This window comes from Podarcis muralis, chromosome 1 (genome assembly GCF_964188315.1).
Source record: "Podarcis muralis chromosome 1, rPodMur119.hap1.1, whole genome shotgun sequence".
NCBI lineage: Eukaryota > Metazoa > Chordata > Lepidosauria > Squamata > Lacertidae > Podarcis > Podarcis muralis.
Genome location: NC_135655.1, coordinates 113,503,659 through 113,523,845, shown reverse-complemented (window position 1 = coordinate 113,523,845; position 20,187 = coordinate 113,503,659). Strand labels below are relative to the sequence as shown.

Below are 20,187 nucleotides of genomic sequence, written 5' to 3'. Positions count from 1 at the left end.
CGTGCTCAATGCGCAGAGCGAGCGATCGCATATATGCAGGGTAGATCTATATAATATATATTAATTACGCCCGGCGAAGGCTGCAGTGCAGACGTGGCGCTCGAGTTTTCGGACCGGCGGTGGAGGCAAGCAGCCCAAATGCGTGTGCGCGTAGCTTGCTTTTTTTGGTTTTTGTTTCATCCACCAGCCCCTTTCATCCAGGAAGTAAATGAGACGTCGGGGTCAATGGCACCAAGCGCAAAGGCCCGAGAAAGGTGGGGGGGAGGGGGAAAAGGGGAAGGAGAAAAAGAAAAGAAAGAGGCCGGCGAGAAGAGGGAGGCAGCCGCAGCAGCCTGTGCGAGAGGGTTTGGTAACCGCTTTGTTTCCCCAGTGGCTGCGATGTGCATAGGCAATGCATGACTCCGCCGCTCCTCTTCCTGCCGCACGTGCCCGTACAACCCAGTCCGCGCAGCACCCCCAAAGCCAGCCGGACCCGAAGGCGGCTGCCGCTGCTCCCCCGCTAAGCTAAACCACCCAGCCGTCCATGTACATAGCGGGGCCGGTTGCCACCGCCGCGTCTGCTCGGGAGCGCCGAAGGGGAGAGAGGGCCCGCGCCGTTCCTGCTGCCTTTTCTCCGGAGGAGGGCGAGCAGGATGCTGCGCGAAGCGCGCCGCTGAACTATGGAAGGAGTTCTGTACAAGTGGACCAATTACATCACAGGTGAGGGGCATCCTGGGCACCTGGGCGAGGGCCGCCCGCCCGTTGTTGTTGTTCCGTCGTCGTCCCTGGCGACGCTGCTGGAGCCCGGGCGCCGGCTTCCGGGTTGGGGGTGGCAGCCGGGCGGCTTGGACCGGGTTTCTGCCTGGCAGAATGGAAGGCGCGCTTGGCTAGGGCTGGGGAAGCAAGAGGCTGCCGCTTCCAAGCGTGCGCTCCTGCGTTTGGCCTAGTGCTGCCAGCCCCCTAATCTGAGAACCCCTTCCCACACATGCTAGTCTATGGGCATTTAATGTGGGGTGGGAAACAATCCTTGCTGCCTGTCAAAAGTCCTCCAGGATAGGGGCTGGGTGTGCATCCATCTCACCCCCCCCCCCCAAGTTTACCTCATCTTTCCTTATTGTCTTCTAATGGATTATGGGATATTGCTTCATTTGATAGAAGTCGTTTGTTTTTAAGACATTATGAGTTTCTTTTCATACCGGGTTGTTATTAGGTGTGCGATCTTTGCTGTTTATTTTGTTGTTTCTTCAGCTTGTAAGCCGCCATGTGTATAGTAATATAGAAAGGCGGTATGCAAATTAAAAGCGAAATGAAATGAATTCTTAGAGCTGGACTGGATAAAATAGTTGGCAGCCCCACAGGGCGGAGAGGAGAGGCGATTGTGTGTGGAAAGGGGGGGCTCCCTCATATGCCCATTTTGCAGTGTTAGAAACTCATATAAACTTGGTGCCAAATGGCTCCTTAAATCAGGGCTACAGTCACCAAAACAGAATGCCTTGTTGCCGTGTTTCTGCCAGACAGCTCGAAAGTCGTATTTCTCAGTATGACTTTTGGGTTCCTGAAATCCATTCTGATGGTGCAGATAAAATATAACTTGCTGAATTCAGCGGGATGTGTTGCTAGTGTGTGAAAATAGTCAAGATTCAAGGATCCCCAGGCATGCACCTTCAGATGGCAGAGACATCAGGGAGCTTCACTTGGTCGCAAGTGGCCGATAGTCAGGTGCAAAATGTGCCCGGGGAATTTCGAAGGTTGCCCTTTTGCTCCATGACTTGGGTGGGGGAACCAAGGGCCCTCCATGCTGCTCTGTCTGGCCCCTGAGACTTTCCTGGCCAATCCATTCCCTCCCAGATGCACCCCTTTCTGGTCCTGGGTCACACCCTATTTGAGTGCTCTTGCCTGGCTGGTATGTGTTCCTGAACTCTGACAATGCCTCTTGCTTCCCGGAATGGAGGGTAGCTGAGGGTACATGAGTGAGCTCATCTACTGTACAGAGGTGATGTTTGCATTCTTTGCTTCCTCCACTTTTTGCTATGGCTATGCCCTGGGGCACCGGCTTGTGTCTCCTGAGTGGAATGTGGCTTTCGTGCGGAAACAGGTTCCCTACCTTGGTCCTACCAAGTTTCACTTGCCAATTTTAAATGCAAACATAGGAGACAATTAAAGGGCAAATTGGCTGCCTTCATCACATCTAGGTTCTCACCAGAGCTTCCCTCTTTTATTATCTATCATCCTATCTCAAGAGCTCTTACCCAAAATATATATGGTGACTGCAGGTGTAATTAAAGTTGCACTCTGTTTGCCTGTGCTTTTAACAGTAGCTTCCCTGCTTTAAATTTAGCAACTTGGCTGAGTAAATAAGGCTGCATGCAGAGATAATGGCAGATATGGCTGCTGACAGATAAAAGAGGGCTTGGAGTTGCATTGCATCGCTGGGGGAGGGGGAAGTAACAGAAGGAAATGTTGAAAAATAATTACAGTAAAAGGGTTCAGAAGCATTTTGTAGGGTTGCCCCAGCCATAATTCCTAACATGACACTATTTGATCTCCAGCATGATAGGACATTTAATTATACCCAGGCCCCTTCGGCAAATTTAGAGACTTCGCATGACCACAGCAAACTCTGTTGAATGTAGACAGAGAGGGTATCTTGTCTGAAAGGACAGACAACATTTCATATACTTGTTCTATGGAGCTATCAGAACAACGCCATAGAGCCAATACCCTGCAGGAACTAAGCCTAACAGAAATAATCTCATGTTTCCCCCCACTTCACTCCACTTCCATTGATTGTAAGCCCCCTGGAGTAGACTTGTTTTCTCCTTCTTTGTAAGCAGCCCCGGCACACATATGGTGCTATTTGAACAAATAAGACCCTGGTGATGAACCTTGACATTCAAATATAGCTTTGGGGCAGTTCAAGGAAGCAAGTAGATGTGAATGAAAAAGAACCCCCTACTGTGCAAGTATGTTGAGAATACTATAGATATTTGACCCTCCTTGTCACCATATGCTAGTAAGATGTTGGAGCCATCGCTTGGCAGAAGTGCAGGGGAAGAAAGTAGCACAAGTTGTTATTTGTTCGTTTTATACCTTTCCCTTCCTTGAAATTTCCAGGGTAGCTTTCAAAAATGGAATTATTATTTTTTTTAAAAATGCAACTTAAAAATGTATACAAAAATATAATGAATCAGGCAAGCTCCAAGGCAACAAGGATTGCTTGGGTTGATTTGGCTGGTGGGATGTTGAGGAGGAAGTAGCTAGTTGGGGGAGATTGGTTAGGAAGGAATGGCTTATGACTGCCTGCCAGCCATACAGATGTTTGTGCATGTATACAGTGATGCTCGATAACTTTGGCTGCAGCTGGTGTGTCATATCAATACATGACTGAAAACCTAGACGAATGATTGATTCTGCTGATAATGATGGCTGGTGGTCAGGTCTTGCAGTTTTGATTTGTGGGAGGCAAGACCATTCGCATTGCGGCCTCCACGCCCCTACCCACCCACCAACTAAACTATCCCCGCTGGCACGGCAACCGTGCAAGACATGCCGATTATACACAATACAGTAGTGGTAGTAGGGGACGGAGGAGGTTTTTGGTTGGTTTGCATTTTTTTAAGAAGACTGACCTAGGTAGTTTGGAACTCCTAGGCTAATACACAGATCACACCATAAATTATCCTTGGGATTTTGTACATTTCCAAATTTTGCAATATACTTTCCCTCCCAGAAAACGTATCAAAATGCATATTTTAGGACAGAATACATTTAGAAATGTAACACTGAAATAAAAATAGGTATTTAAATATGCATATTGTGATAAGGTACATACTTAAGTGCATATTTAAAATACATATTTAAATATTAATTTCTGAATGGAAAAAAGTTGCAGATTAATGTAGAAATGGACAGAGCCAGACTATGGAACAAACACATGCAAAATTGACCAAGGCAGAAAACAGATCTGTTAATCCCAAACTGGTAGATACTGAGTTAAAAAAATAAAAATCATACTGGAGAAATTTGATATTCTACTAGCACTGTTTCAGCTTCTCATTTTTTTACTTTAATAATTTTTGGGCCTTTCTGAAGAAGCTGTGTCTGTAACCAACATTCACTAGATAAGGACTGGGTGTACAAACGTTGTGCAATGAGATAAGAGAGAACACTCTATGGAAATTTTCTTGAGTAGGTTATTAATTTAAAGGAGTATACAAGTGAAATACTTGCTGAAAATACATTTGCACTTTAAAGCATAAAGAGATAAGAGATAATAGAGGGCAAGTAGAATGAATCATTGAATAAATTCCACCAACTCATGAGGATTTTATTTGATTTATTCGTTCGTCCCAGTTTGTTCTCTCATTTTACAGGGCTGGCCACTGGGACAGCAAAGGATGCTGTTTCCTTTTATTCTGTTGAAAAGGCTTTCTTACTTGCCAGAACAACAGGGCTGTTTTGTTCCATTGCAGCAGATCCCATCTGAGTTCCATAAGCTGCTTCATCGGGTCTCTACCTTAACTGCAGCACCACTGACTTTGTTTAATACCCTTGCTGGTACCTTTCCCGGGAAAATCAGAGGCTCACCATGTCAGGTTCCTACTGGAAGACTGGACAAATGCTAGAACGTTAGCAGTGGCAAAGTTTTTATCGGTGGTTGCAAGAACAAATGAGCCCTATATTCTAAACAAAATGCTTGATTAACCTGGAGGTAGGCTGTATGAATTGTGTATTGATCTGTAATGATTTGTTGGGTCTCTGGACCGTAATGAAGATTGATAGAATGATTTGTTTAATTCTGCAGTTCCTTTCTCATTCTGCTCAACTTGAATCAAGTTCAAATTCCTGCAATAGGCTTAGATAGCAAGGTCTGTCTTTTTGAACTTGCGAATTGATTTGTCTTGGATCATTAACCCATACATTCTTTATCATATTTCCTCATACCGTTTTGACCAAAGCACATTTGCAGGTGGCAAAAAACACTCCACTGGGAAGTAGCGCTGTGGCGTGCACCAGATTTAGGGTTTTTTATGATCTGTAGTGATACTCACCTATGTGCTTTCCTTCAGGAATGTCATCGTTCCCATGAATAGATCTTGACTGGTTGGAACACATGGCGGACAAAACACTTGGCTGTAATGCGGACAGTTCTTGCTTATAAGATTGGGTTTCCTTGTAGTAACTCTGCATTTTCTCCTCCAGTGCCAAATGTACACTTGTAGCATTGTATTGTTCAGACAGGCTGTCATACCAGATTCATAGAGCCTTCCTTTAGGTGGAGATATCAGTGACTTGCGAGACAGATGTGTCGGCTTAGTGCTTTAAATGCACTTACAGATTTAATCTCATATGCTCCTAAAAGCAGCTGGTAAATGTGAGCTATCCTTTTTCCTTATCAGCTTTGTTGTGCATGAATTAACAGGCACAGAGCTGTGAAATCTACACAGTAAGCATCCTTTACATCTCCCTCTTGATCTTTTCGTTGTTTAAAGCACTACAGTACTCAACTACCTGCCCCTTGCCACTGGGGAAAAAGGACACACTCAGATTCTGTCCCTCTACTCTGCATTTGTGATCAGGGACTTTAGCATATTGCTAGGATTGTCTACTAATTACAGATCTATGTCTCATGATAAATCACTTAAAAAAATACAGTACACATTAAATATTGTATTTTCAACATAGGGTGGCATTTTTGCATGTCGGAATAAAAAGAGACACACACCCCAAAGTGTGCCCTGAATTCTGCCCTATTGATTAAAATTTTTCCTCCCATTGATTAATGAACACATTAATTAGTCTGCTGATTAAACTGGTTCAGTTTCCATCCAAACAAGGCTCCCTGCTTGTGTACTGTCAAACCTTGGTTCCTGAATGGCTTAGTTCCCGAGCAAATCGGCCCCCGAACGGTGCAAACCCGGAAGTAAGTGTTCCAGTTTGCGAACGTTTTTTGGAAGCGGGACATCCGACGCGGCTTCCGCTTGAATGCAGGAAGCTCCTGCAGCCAATCGGAAGCTGCTCCTTGGTTTGCGAACGGATTCGGGAGTTGAACGGATTCCTGGAACGGATTAAGTTCCACTGTATATGCCAATTCCACTCCCCACTCCAAATGCAGATCTAAACAGATTCCACAGCTTTGTTCATTAGAGCTACATTGGGGGACCATTGCCCAACTTCTTCCCTTGACTGCCTTTACCAGTGCCATGCTAGTAACTTTGTGCATGTTGGAGACAGGAGCAGTTACAAGCCCAGGACACCAAATAATAATAACAATAACAATTATATTTATACCCTGCCCATTTGGTTGGGTTGCCTCAGCCACTCTGGGTTGCTTCCAGCACATATAAAAACATAATAAAACACCAAACATTTTTAAAAAATCCCACTTGTACTGGTGTTTGGTGCCTTCATCCTGATTTGCGCTGCTGTGCCAGCACAGTAGCCCACAGAATAGCGACTAAACTGAATTTTATCATTATGTTCTTACATCTTACTGATAGTATCTGAACAACCAAAAGTGCTAGTTGGTACCCAATATATCCCCACCCCCGGTATTGCTTAACTTCAACTCCCAGCATCCCTGGCCATGCTTTCTGTAGATGATGGGAGTTTAGTTCAGCGACATTTGGAGGGCAAAGGGTTCCCCACTACCTTAACTAAGTCATTTTCAGGGTAGACTCAAATAAATCAGTGAATTTAAGTTGGTCGGTATGTAACTTGTCCACTGATTTCAGTGGATCTTCTCTTACTATAACTTAGTCAAATAGCATCAATTATTTCATGAGTTTTTAAAAATAGTACGGGACTTTGACGTCGTCTGGGAAATGTGGATTCTTATTTGTATGTTATTAATGTGTGTGTCTGTTTTGATTTTGAGCATTACTTAAACAGACTTAAATCTTGCTTACAACTAAGGGTCTAAGCTGAGGAACGGTGCTGTTGCTTGTGTGTGATAATTGCATTTTGAAACAAAGCAGATTAATGTTGTTTTTTTCTGTTTGCACCGTTTCCCTAGGCTGGCAGCCTCGCTGGTTTGTTCTTGATAACGGGATATTGTCTTACTACGATTCGCAGGATGATGTTTGCAAAGGCAGCAAAGGCAGCATAAAGATGGCAGTGTGTGAAATCAAAGGTAGGCTCTCTCAGTAAGAAAACTCTCCTTACCTTCTAGGCTGAGGTATCTAACGTGAGCAGTAGGGCTGGGCGATATCTGGTTTCCAGTATTGCAATATATCGCCAGCTAAACATCGTGATATACCGATATATCACAATTTCTGAAATAAGGATGGAGCTATGGCTTCACAGTTTTTACCACATTGTGATTTTTGCGCGCACACACACACACATAATGATTCGCAATATATTGCCAGGTCAAAAACTCTGAAACCGGTATCACAATATGGACTTCAAACCAGTTTTGGAGGATATATCGCCCAGTCCTGCTAGGCAGTCTTTGCAAATAAGCCGATTATTTCAAGCATCAGCTTGACGCCTAGTACAAGTAGAAATGTTATTACTGTATATAGTCACAGGTCCAGTAATTGAGGGTCTGCTTCTCCCTTTGCTCCTTTGTTTTTTTTGGGTTTTCCTCCCACCTCTTTCTTCCCCAATGTCACCCCGCTGTTCTCCAGAATCACCCAGAGAGGCTCTGCTGCCTTTGTCTTCCTTCACTCAGGTGAAAAACTGTGGGTTATATCTGGTGGTAGTGCCACTCAGAGTAGACCACTGGAATTCATGAACCTAGATTAGTCAGGTCCCTTAATTTCAATGGGTCTATGCGGAGTATGACTAACAGTGGATATGCAATGGGCAGGATTCACCTAACCACCCTGGACTTCTGCTTTTTCAATGGGGCTTTCCCCCTCTTTGCCCCCCACACCCCCTGAAATAGGCTTCTGGGGTGGGAGAACCCCCCAGAATAGTGCAGGGGAGAGGGTATTGTTCCATCTGGCAGGCTGGAATGCTTGTGTTGCTGGAACGATTGGGATATAGAATCCTAGAACTGTAGAGTTGGAAGGGACCCTGCGGATCGAACCTGCAACCTTGGGGTTACCAGCACATTGCTGTAACCAACTGAGCTATCCACATGGGATTGGAAGAGTGCAACATTGAATTCCACCCAATGGCTATATTCTACCTCCACTGTCAGAGGCAGCATTGCCTCTGAATACCAATTGCTTGGAATTGCCGATGGGGAGAGCCCTGTTGTGCTCAGGTTTTGCTTGCAAATTTCCCCAAAGGCATCTGGTTGGCTGCTGTGAGAACAGTATGCTGGATTGATATACTAGATAATTATTATTGTTATTGTTATTATTATTTATACCCCGCCCTCCTCAGCCAAAACCAGACTCGGCTAACATCAAATGTATAACACGTTAACCTAAAATCAGCCAATCAATTAAAATACATCCTAAAATCAGATCAGGATCAGAATAAAATCCACTCAAATGGCAACCCGCAGATTAGGGTTGGGGACCTTAAATGCTCACCAGGCCCAACTGTTTGTGCTGAACTTATATGGGCCTGTGAGAAAAATGGGGAGGCCACTTTCATGCAAGTTCTTATGAAAGGGGAGAGGGAGTCAGACTGAACCCCAACCAAAGGCCTGGCGGAACAGCTCCGTCTTACAGACCCTGCGGAAAGATGTCAAATCCCGCAGGGCCCCGGTCTCTTGTGACAGAGTGTTCCACCAGGCCGGGTCTAATCTCCTTGAGGCTCGGGACCTATAAAATGTTATTATCTGCTGACCGTAAGGTCCTCTGTGGGGCGTACCAGGAGTGACGGTCCCGTAAGTACGAGGGTCCTAGGCCGTATAGGGATTTAAAGGTTAAAACCAGCACCTTAAACCTGATCCCGTACTCCACTGGGAGCCAGTGCAGCTGGTGTAGCACTGGGTGAATGTGATCACGCAGCGAGGACCCCGTAAGGAGCCTCGCCACGGCATTCTGCACCCGCTGGAGTTTCTGGGTCAGCTTCAAGGGCAGCCCTGCGTAAAGCAAGTTACTATAATCAAGCCTGGAGGTGACCGTCGCATGGATCACAGTGGCAAGATATTGGAAGTAGGACAGTCGTAACTGGGAAGTACTAACTCTGTAATTCCAGGCAGTCTTTGAAAAATCTGTGCTTCTAATTTATCTCGCCCCTGTCACAAGTTCATCCGACTGACAGCACCAGGATGGAGTTAATCATCCCAGGGGAACAGCATTTCTACATGAAAGCCGTTAATGCAGCTGAACGACAGCGGTGGCTGGTAGCCCTGGGGAGCTCGAAAGCCTGTTTGGCAGACACCAGAACGAAAAAAGAAAAAGGTACTCATACTTTCTTTTTTATAAAAAGCAAAAGCAAAACCAACCTATTAAAAACACCTGGTTTTTAGCTATTGTAGTTATCGGTCAAATGCCCATCAAATGTAATTACTTATGGCAGTAGGTGGCACACTTTCGAAGGGTTTTAAGGTTTACAGCTCCTTACATTATTATTTCTTAACACTAGCAAAGCCCATAGTATTTTCTAAGCACCCTAGACAAGATATTAAAAGACAAGATGGGCCCTGCTCACGGTGTGTGGAGGCTGGTCTGTTAGGGCAGATAGGGCCCTGCCCCAGCTACCTCAGTCTGCCCTTAGCCAACCATCACCTGCCTATCTTCTTATTTACATCCAGTCTAGACAGTGATCCTGGCGACCAGCTTCCTCCTCCTCAGTCTCAGTGTTGCCATCATAGGAGGAGGATGGGGACAGAGCAAAAATTAGTTGGCTCATTGGCCCTGGCTCCTGTTTGTATTTTATCTTAAGACAAGTCACTTGGAGACATTTGTTGTTGTTGTATAAAGCAATGAACAAATGTAATTGTTATTATTATTATTATTATTAATAATAATAATAATAATAATAATAATAATAAAAGACATTCCTTTTCTTTAAAGGAATATACAGTGGTACCTTGATTCTCAAACTTAATCCGTTCTGGAAGTCCGTTCCAAAACCAAGGCGCGCATCCCATAGAAAGTAATACAAAATGGATTGATCTGTTCCAGACTTTAAAAAACAACCCCCCAAAACAGCAATTTAACATGAATTTTACTATTTAATGAGACCTTTGAGCCATAAAATGAAAGCAATAATCACTGTAAAGTTAAAGGACCCCTGACAGTTAAGTCCAGTCGCGAACGACTCTGGGGTTGTGGCGCTCATCTTGCTTTATTGGCCAAGGGAGCCGGCGTTTGTCTGCAGATGGTTTTTCTGGGTCATGTGGCCAGCATGACTAAGCCGCTTCTGGCAAAACCAGAGCAGTGCACGGAAATGCTGTTTACCTTCCCGCCGGAGCGGTACCTATTTATCTACTTGCACTTGACGTACTTTCGAACTGCTAGGTGGGCAGGAACTGGGACAGAGCAGCAGGCACTCACCCCGTCGCGGGGATTCGAACCACCGACCTTCTGACTGGCAAGCCCTAGGCTCAGTGGTTTAGATCACAGTGACACCCGCGTTCCCAATAATCAATGTACTATACTATAAAATAAACAAGACAGTATTGTAGATGATAAAAATTAAAAGTATTTTTTCTTACTGCACTGATGATAGTCATTGTTTGGATGGGGGGCTTTTATCCATTTCCACAGTGACACAATCAATCAATCAGTAGCTGAACTGGGTTCCACACAGTCACAAAAACAAATGAACTTAAAAAGCCTCAAAAACAAAAATGCAAAATAAATAGCAAAAACAAAAGCGCCAAACTTAAAGTGTTTGACTTCCGAAATGTTCGAAAACAAAGGTGCAGCTTTTGATTGATGCAGGTGCTCTGGAAACAATAGTTGACAGCTACATCGGAAGTTCAGCTTCCGAAAAACGTTTGAAAACTGGAACACTTACTTCCAGGTTTTTGGCGTTTGGGAACCAAAGCATTTTGAGAACCAAGGTACCATTGTAAATGCCTACATCTTAAAACTTGTCATGGGAACTCACGTACCTGACCAGTGAAGTTTCTGCTTCCCAATGTCCTTGCAGAAGTTAATGAAACCAATGAATCTCTGAAAACCAAAATGTCTGAGCTTCGTCTCTACTGTGACCTTCTAATGCAGCAGGTCCATACAATCCAAGAATACGTTCACCATGATGAAAATCACTTGTCACCCAGCATTGAGGTATCGGATCATTTTTTTTAAATTAATATTATTCGTTTTGGATTGAGAGGAGAAGCCTCAGCATTAAGTTGGACCCACCACTTTGTCCAGTAGGGCCCAAATACAACTCTTTACTTTCAATAGTTACTTTTGGTTTATGTATATATTAAATGGCCTATTTAGTCTGGTCTTCTCAAGTTTTTAAATCTGTGTTTTTAACTTTGGAGTTGTTGGTGTGCTTTTATTTTCCTGTTGTATTTAGGTTGCTTTTGATTTTATGACTTCCTATTCAGATTGTTTTTTGACTTACTTATTGTGAGTCACCCACAGAACTTGGTTATGGGGCAGCATGTAAATGTTTAGATAAATATAAAAAAACACATCACTCTTTCATCTCCAGGTCTACTGAAAGGGGCCTGCACAAATATAATTACCTACAGAGATCAATATGAAACAGCAAAATAAATAGGAGAAAACTTAATTGCAAAAGGCAGGCAGGAAACAAGCAGAAAGAGCAGCAACAATTGGTAAAATGGCATTAGGTGAAAATAGCGAAACAGCACCGGATTGTTGAAACAGTGGGTGTGAAACAGAGGCTGTAGTCCTGTACCCATTTGCCTGGGAGCAAGTCCCATTGAACTCAAGAGAGATTGCTTCTGAGTAGACGTGTATAGGATTGCACAGTTAGCAGCAGGTTGGATTTGATTTAAATCACACTTTAAATCACTAGTCAGTAAGACTTGATTTAATTTTTTTTTTAAAACAGAAAGACTCATTCTTGCTGGTATCATCTTAATATTTACAACCAGATGAGGGCTTTATTTTTGAAACAATAAATTTTCAGAGTAGTTTTTACAGTTATATCAAACGTTACTGATTTGGTTATACTATTTGAAATACATACAGCGATAATTATGAAATTATTGTGAGGTTTAATAAGTTAACTTTATATTTGGACAGCTTTTCTGCTGTACTTTATTGGAAGGAGAAAAATAAACATTCCCTTAAGAACAATTTAAACAATTTATTTAACTAACATTATAGCATGTATATCCATGTTTGTTAACTGTTGTGGTTAAATATCTTTTTTTTAAAAAAACAACAACTTAGACTGAGTACACATGAAAAACTTAAACAGATCCTTATTTCCTGATGAATAGTCTTTCGACTTGCATGTAACTTAAATAGAAAACTAGAAAGATTTTTCCTTCAAAAGCATTTTATTTTAAAAATCCGATTTAAATTTTAAAAATCTGATTTATTTATTTTTTATCCACCCTGGTTAGCAGGAATTTCAGGTCCTTGGCATTCGCAAATGAAAATGCTCATCCTTCCGTTGCACCAGAGAAAATTGTTACACCACAACAGAAACGCCAGCGGAGTTTTGGCCTACTTTTATATCTCTGTCTGCCTTTACAGCAGGGATATGAAATCTGTGGCCCCTTCAGAGGCTGTTGGGACACCATCAGCTCCAGGCAGCGTTGCCAGTAGTCAAGGATAATGCTTTACCCAAATGCTGAATGTTCATCAGAGTCAGTCTAAAATACAAGCCAAGAAGAATGCTACACAAGCTTGCAGTTCATTAAAGAGTTGACGTGTTGCCCAGCCAGCGTCTCTTGTTTCACCAAAAAGCTTTTATCGGGCCACAAATGTTAAGTGAATTCACCTTTCTCAATTGCTTCCCGTGTTTCCAGAATATGAACGAAGCGTCCTCCTTGCTCAGCGCTACCTGTGACACGTTTATCACGACCCTCGAAGAATGTGTGAAAATAGCAAATGCCAAGTTCAAGCCAGAGATGTTTCAGTTGCCTCATCCGGATCCTTTAGTTTCTCCTGTGTCGCCTTCACCTGTGCAAATGGTTGGACATTTTTTAATCTCTCTCTCTCTCTCTCTCCCCCCCCCCCCCCCAGGCTGGAGAGAATTTGAGAGAGTATGGTGGTGGGATGGTTTTCAAAAGGATAGGTTCCCCCAAACTGCCATAGTCTGCTTTCCCCAAGTCAGTGAGTTGATCCTCTCTCAAGAGTAATTCAGGCTGCAATCCTCACCAATAAATACCGTATTTTTCGCCGCTCTATAAGACGCACCAGACCATAAGACGCACCTAGTTTTTGGAGGAGGAAAACGAGAAAAAATATTCTGAATCTCAGAAGCCAGAACAACAAGAGGGATCGATGTGCAGCGAAAGCAGCGATCCCTCTTGCTGTTCTGGCTTCTGGGATAGCTGCGCAGCCTGCATTCGCTCCGCTGCGGGGATTCGAACCGCCGACCTTTCGATCAGCAAGCCCTAGGCGCTGAGGCTTTTACCCACAGCGCCACCCGCATCCCTCCAGCCTTAGTTAGCACTCTCTAACCACCTGGCCACACTGGAACTATGTTTATTGTTTTATTTTATGTGTTTCTGTTTTTAACGTTGCCCTTCCTGCAAAAGGGGAGGCCATGATAGAACATTTGCTTTGTTGTACACAGGAGGTTGCACCCTGGTCCAGTCCTCAAAATATTCACTGCTTTGAGGGTTTGGGGTTGTTGTTGGTTTTTGTTTTTTTTGCAATCAAGAGGTTTATAAATTTTATGAAATAAATAAGTAGGGCTGGGCAATTTCCTGTTTGAATCCCAGGAAAGCTGCTGCTAATTCATTGTAGTAATATCCAAGGAAACACTCTGCAAAACCAAATGTACAGTTATGTTTATTTGGTTCTATGTTTTCAAGAGAATCCATCAAGAGTGCATAATTTGTGACTTTCAGAGATTTATAAGATTTCTATACATTTGGTACAGATGCATATTTCATATATTTCATACTGTTCAATGTTGTGTATAGATTATATTGTTTATATTGAGATCACGTTGTTGTACTTGGTCAACTTGCCTTGGATATTACCGACAATTGTTTGCAACACAGGGGTTTAATTGTTTGGCCAGTTCAGTGTAGGCAATACTGAGCTAGACTGACCAGTGGTCTGACTCTATGTGAGACAACATCCTATGTTTAAAATTACCTGCTTCAAAATAAAACAAACACCCACCCAATCCCTCCCTTATTTTTTTTCTTTATTAAAGAAAGCATCGTCCTTAAGATATAGATAACCAACAAAGAATTAGGAAGTATGTAATAACCTGTTTTGTTTTAAAATTACTTTCTAGATGAAACGTTCTGTTAGCCACCCAGGCACTTGTAATCTAGAGAGGTAAGTACAAAATGGCGAACGTATTACTTTTTAAAGTCTGGAAACCAACCAGCCAACCAATAAATAGAAAGGTTCTTCATTATTATTATTATTATATGAAGCCCCGTATCGTCTCAAATAAAAAAGCAGTTATCTGTTTCCTGGTTAATCTAAACTCTCAGGAGTTTATTCAGCCAAGTTTCACTCAGAGCCAGACCCATTGCAATGAATGAGCATGGCAAAGTCAGGTCCATTCACTTCAATGGATCTACTATGAGTAAAATTTCATTGTTGAATACCACCCACAGTAAGCTGCTTTGCATGACGGGCACAAATATTCAGGTTCCTGGAGCTGACAGATAGCATGCTTCTCTCCGGTACTTTTTATTTATTGCTTTGTCACACTAAACCATGGTTTGGCAGAGCATGTCATCTGAACCAGGACATGTGTTTAAGTTCTGTTCTCACTAACCACCAGTTGTAGCCAAGAACTAGCCTTGGTTACAGCTCTTGTTAGAGAGCCAGTGTGGTGTAGTGGTTAAGAGTGGTAGACTCGTAATCTGGGGAACCGGGTTCGCGTCTCCGCTCCTCCACATGCAGCTGCTGGGTGACCTTGGGCTGGTCACACTTCTCTGAAGTCTCTCAGCCCCACTCACCTCACAGAGTGTTTGTTGTGGGGGAGGAAGGGAAAGGAGAATGTTAGCCGCTTTGAGACTCCTTAGGGTAGTGATAAAGCGGGATATCAAATCCAAATTCTTTTTTTGTTTATCTGTATATTTACGTTTCTTTTAGATAATGCCTTTTTCCTCCAAGAAGCCAAAGGTGGCATACATGGTCCTCTCCCTCCCAGTTTTATCCTCACACCTATCCTCTGTACAGTGGTACCTCAGGTTACATACGCTTCAGGTTACATATGCTTCAGGTTACAGACTCCGCTAACCCAGAAATAGTGCTTCAGGTTAAGAACTTTGCTTCAGGATAAGAACAGAAATCGTGCTCCAGCGGTGCGGCGGCAGCAGGAGGCCCCATTAGCTAAAGTGGGGCTCAGGTTAAGAACAGTTTCAGGTTAAGAACGGACCTCTGGAACGAATTAAGTATTTAACCCAAGGTACCACTGTATAGGTATTTTTCTGAGCCTTGGCCTCCAACTCTTGGTCACCGACTAACTAGACATATTGCAACAGTGCTGTGCTTGATGAAAGAAAGGGAAGGAAAGGAGAGGGGATTTTTTGTTCATTTGTTTTTCCCTATCCCCCCCAAATAAAAAACAAGTTTCAGAGGGTTAAGGACCCTGCAGAACAAATGGGAGAGGTGGCACTGTGGGGATTTCAGAGGGAAGGGAGAAATGGCCTTCTGATTCTTTCAGTGAGAGCCTCTGCTGGATCTCACTCGCTTACACTAACGGAAAGAGCTCTTTATTTCCCCAAAGGGCAAATCTGGATCCAACCCCACGACTATTACTTAGTTGATTTTGGGGGGGTTGATTTTGGTTTGTTCGCCTGCCTATTCAAGAAATTGTTTTGCATTGTTTTAACTTCATTGGGTTGCTTTCTGTTTAATTTTCTTTGAATCACCTTGGGCACTGAATAGTGGGGCATACAATTTCTTTTTTAAAGAAATGCTGCAGTGCCACCAGCCACACACAAAGCCCTGTCCATGCTTCTGACACAGTTGCACCTTGGATCCCAAACACCCTGGAACTCGGACGTTTTGGCTCCCAAACGCCACAAACCCAGAAGTGACTGTTCCAGTTTGCGAACGTTCTTTTGGAAGCCTAATGTCTGATGAGGCTTCCACGGCTTCTGATTGGCTGCAGGAGCTTCCTGCAGCCAATCGGAAGCCTCAATTTGGTTTTCGACCATTTTGGAAGTTGGAACGGACTTCCGGAATAGATTCCGTTCGACTTCCAAGTATGTGACAAAAGATGGTCGTCTCGTCTTGTGAGCGGATGCCCATGTGTCTCCCATGGAGATCCCTTCCACATACAGAACTCCTGTCTCTCTTTAATATTTTTTGGTACCTTATTTCAGGAAAGTGTACCAAACAAAGACCATTTTTAAAATTAAGATGAGCTGGAGAGAACTTTGGGTGTTAAGGACACGTAATGAAATGTGCAATGCTATTTCATTTGCAGGAGCAGTCACTCTGTAAAAGAACCAAATTCATCCTCTCACCGGTTATCCCAAAGGTGTAGAAAGACAGTCTTAGATCCAGAACCTTCTGTAGATGTTCCCCCTGATGATATAGACAGTAAGTTCTGGTGTACCCATGTGCATTCTACTATCTTTGTGCTTCAGTTGGATTCTTGTTCTACTTTGAGATAGAAGACTCCGCGGCCATTATCTATCCTATAACACATCAGCTACAGAAATGAGCAACGTAGTCTCCTGCATTGTCCCAGCCAAGCTGGGTGCTCAAGGAGTTTGCATCCTGCCTTTTGGAACATTCAGGAGCCTCCATGTGGACTCCATCTATACTTTTTGAACATAGGTATGAAAAAGTAGGAGACTTTTAAAATGGCAAAGCACAGGCGTGCTGCTGCCCATTGTGAAGTGCATGTTAGTTTATAGGAGTGAGTTTCTTTGCAATAAATACAGGAATGATGATCACATCTGTTTTTCTCATAGGGAAATGTGGCCATTTAAACATACATGTGCTGCCTGCAAGTGATTGCTCTGCGCACACATATCACAAATAAAATTCAGTGATTTGGGGTATCCAAATATCAGTATTCGTCAATTGGTGCTTGATGGAATTAGGTTTGGCACTAGTTCATGCTTCTTTGGGAGACTTGCTCTAGACTTTTTAATATTAGTAATAATAATAATAATAAATTTATTATTTGTACTCTGCCCAACTGACTGGGTTTCCCCCAGCCACTCTGGGCAGCTTTCAGCAGACAGAAGAACACAATAAGACGTTGAGCATTAAAAACTTCCTTATACAGAGCTGCCTTCAGATGTCTTCTAAAAGTTGTATAGTTATTAATCTCCTTGACATCTGATGGGAGGGCACCACTACCAAGAAGCCTGGTTCCCTGTCACATCACATCTCACAATGAGGGAACCACCAGAAGGCCCTCAGAGCTGGATCTCAGTGTCTGGGCTGGACGATGGGGGTGGAGATGTTCCTTCAGTTATACAGGGACAAGGCTTTTAAAGGTCAGCACAAACACCTTGAATTGTGCTTGGAAACATACTTGGAACCAATGTGGATCGTTTAGGACTGCTCTCAGTCACCAGTCTAGCGGCCACGTTCTGGATTAGTTGTAGTTTCCAAGTCACTTTCAAAGTAGCCCCACTTAATAACTTTTAAGAATTGAAATCATGCCTGTATATTTTTACTGGGCCGAACTTAGATCCTTTCTCTTTATGCCCTACCCCATTTGGAGGTGTGGAAAAGGACCTCTGAAGAGTCAATCAGGGTTGACAAGACTGGGCTGGATGGTCAAATAGTCTGACTTTATATAAGGCACCCAGCTTGTCAAGGTCCAGCAGGGAAAGATGAAGGGGGGTTAAGAAGCTTCTTTCAGCCATATGTTGATCTCTTCCAACCCTAGAGTTCTGTGCTGAGCACATTGGATAGGATGGAGCACAACATTTGTGTGCCATCAAGCCAAAATGCCTAAATGCAACATTTTCAAAGGCACAGTTGAAAACAAACCCCCATCTGTCTCTTTCTAGGACCAGCATACTGTTCCAGGCATACTCTCAATGGAGACTTGGCGCCTTCAACCATTTCCGACACAGCCCTGTTGGTGTCAAAGAAACAATCAGAACGCGAAGAGACTCTACCGCCTACATCCTGAAGAACTGAAGGGAATCACCTTTCTCTAAGTAATGCTATGCAAAAGCTGCTGTACTTCTCCTGTTGTCGTAGGAGGTAGTTCGTTCCCTGTGTGAAGGATTTCTCTGCACTTTATAGAATAATGTAAAAACTAACTTCAAAGCGTATTTTATCTTTATATAGTTTATTTGCAAGAATATTTTCCTACAACCTTCAGTTTGTGCATTTTTGAAACAAATTATGGTTCGACGGATAGGTAACGTACCTTCGCAAATGTAGCCCTCCTTTTTACAAAGTGTGATGGTCGTTTAGAGCCTTGACAAAAAAAAAAAAAGTTTTACATTTGGGGTAGGGAAAACTTGTGCCATAGACCGGACTGCTCACTTGAACACATCGTTGCTTTGCTGGTACAATATCCTATTCTTGCACACAGTTCACTTCCTATTGAATTGAGTGGCAGTGCTACCGTATTATTATTATTATTATTATTATTATTATTATTATTATTATTATTATGGCTCGTGGTTGCACCTTTCATGCCAGGGGATGCTTTTTCTCACATTTAGACTGAGATGGTATTCCTAAAACATGGTTTATTGGCAATTTAGTATTTTCCCCTTCTCACAAACCGTGGTGTACATAAGGGCATAATCTCTGCAACGTTGATCTCTTCTGTCTGGTTGGAATTAGTGACACTTGAGTATAGTCTCAGGGCATGTTCCAGCCAAAATTAAGCCCTCTGAAGCCCTCTTGGTTTTAATGAGAATGAAACCAATAAGATTGTAGCTTGCTTAGGTTTGGCAGAATCTTGCTCGAAATTCTTAAATTCCATCCTTTTCTCTTTCCTTTCCTGTTCCTTTCCTGTGCCTTTTCTTTTCTTGGACTCAGAACACCTGCGTTTCTCTGGCTTGCACCCAAAGTCTAGCCAATTAAAAAAAGTGTTACATGTGAAGTATTTTTCTAAATAGTCATATAAATTATCTGATTTCCGAGGCATTATACACGGGGTAAACGTATTTTAACGTTTTGATGTATTTATTCCTTTTTGCACCACAAAATGCCTCCTTGTCAATACTGGGGTGGTTTGGGGGGGTGAGATGTGCTTAATCGTTGCTGAGGTGTGTTCCATTACTAAATAGCATTGTTTTTTAAAAATCGTGGGACATGATCCAACCCAAAGTGTGCACTTGATTTCAGTTAAAGAGTATGTAAAGCACATGGGACTAAGAAATACTTGACTTTGGCTGGATTCTGCCCCTCCTTTTCGCTAAACAGCAAGATATCCTTGATGTGTCTTTTTACCAAAGTGTTATTTTAGCTCCAGTTTCTAAAATATGCTCTTGAGATGCTGTTGTAACGTATTCATAGCTGCAGCTGAACATTTATTTATGATCTATTTATACCAAAGGGGGAGGGTGGCTTTTATCATTGTGAGCCCAATAACTTCAGAAGAGCATACTTGTACAGCAATATTCTCCTCTCAGTTAACTTGAATGACAAATACGAATTCATTTCTAACTGAGCCGAGAAACACACTCTGAACCAGAGAACGACCCATGTAACTTAGCCACCGCCTACCATACATTTTGGGCCCAGTTTGTCAGAAACCTTTCTTGCACAGGCTGTCCTTGCCAAAAGCAAAAGGGGGAAAAGCAGCTTAAATTTCAGCAAGGTTTGCACAGAAATTTCTGACGAATTGAGCCCAAAGTTGTTAGTGTTTTGAAATGTAAGTTCTTTGTTTTTGTATTCACTTTGGGATAAACTTGGTATATTATGTCTTGGCCATGGAGCACTTTTATAAAAATGTTAAAAAAAGAAGAAGCTTTCTTTTAAAAATGTAAGTGTTCAATAAATACAGTTTTTACACGCAGGCATGCACAACTTTGTTTTCTGGTCAAATCTTTTCGGCTCTATTTGGTTCCTGTTAGGATGCTTTCATTTGGTAGTCACAGGGCTTGCTTGGAGGAGCTTCACTGTGTGTAAAGGTAATGCACAGCAAGGTGAGAGAAATCACACTCTTCTGTCCCTCCCAATCGCAGAAGTAAAATAACACACATTTTTTAAAATTAACGAAACAAGTAGCAGCAGCAACAAAACACTCCAACCCAATGAAGATTGAGCATGCTCAATTGAG

The 20,187-nt window shown here is 42.8% G+C and overlaps 1 protein-coding gene across 1 annotated transcript; it reads left to right on the top strand.

Moving 5' to 3' along the window:
- The first annotated feature begins 560 nt into the window (after positions 1 to 560).
- Positions 561 to 19,934, top strand: PLEKHA3 (pleckstrin homology domain containing A3). Its single transcript, XM_028748497.2, has 8 exons — positions 561 to 699; positions 6,995 to 7,111; positions 9,132 to 9,287; positions 10,987 to 11,123; positions 12,797 to 12,961; positions 14,245 to 14,288; positions 16,402 to 16,517; positions 17,951 to 19,934. The coding sequence occupies exons 1-8, from the start codon at positions 660 to 662 to the stop codon at positions 18,073 to 18,075; spliced, it is 900 nt and encodes a 299-aa protein (XP_028604330.2). The 5' UTR covers positions 561 to 659; the 3' UTR covers positions 18,076 to 19,934.
- Positions 19,935 to 20,187: the final 253 nt, after the last annotated feature.

Excerpts from the sequence above, each read along its gene's own strand:
- PLEKHA3 (XM_028748497.2), top strand. The coding sequence starts at position 660 with ATGGAAGGAGTTCTGTACAAGTGGACCAATTACATCACAG. Across the intron at positions 11,124-12,796 it reads ACTTGTCACCCAGCATTGAG|AATATGAACGAAGCGTCCTC; the intron begins GTATCGGATCAT and ends CCGTGTTTCCAG. Across the intron at positions 14,289-16,401 it reads GGCACTTGTAATCTAGAGAG|GAGCAGTCACTCTGTAAAAG; the intron begins GTAAGTACAAAA and ends TTTCATTTGCAG.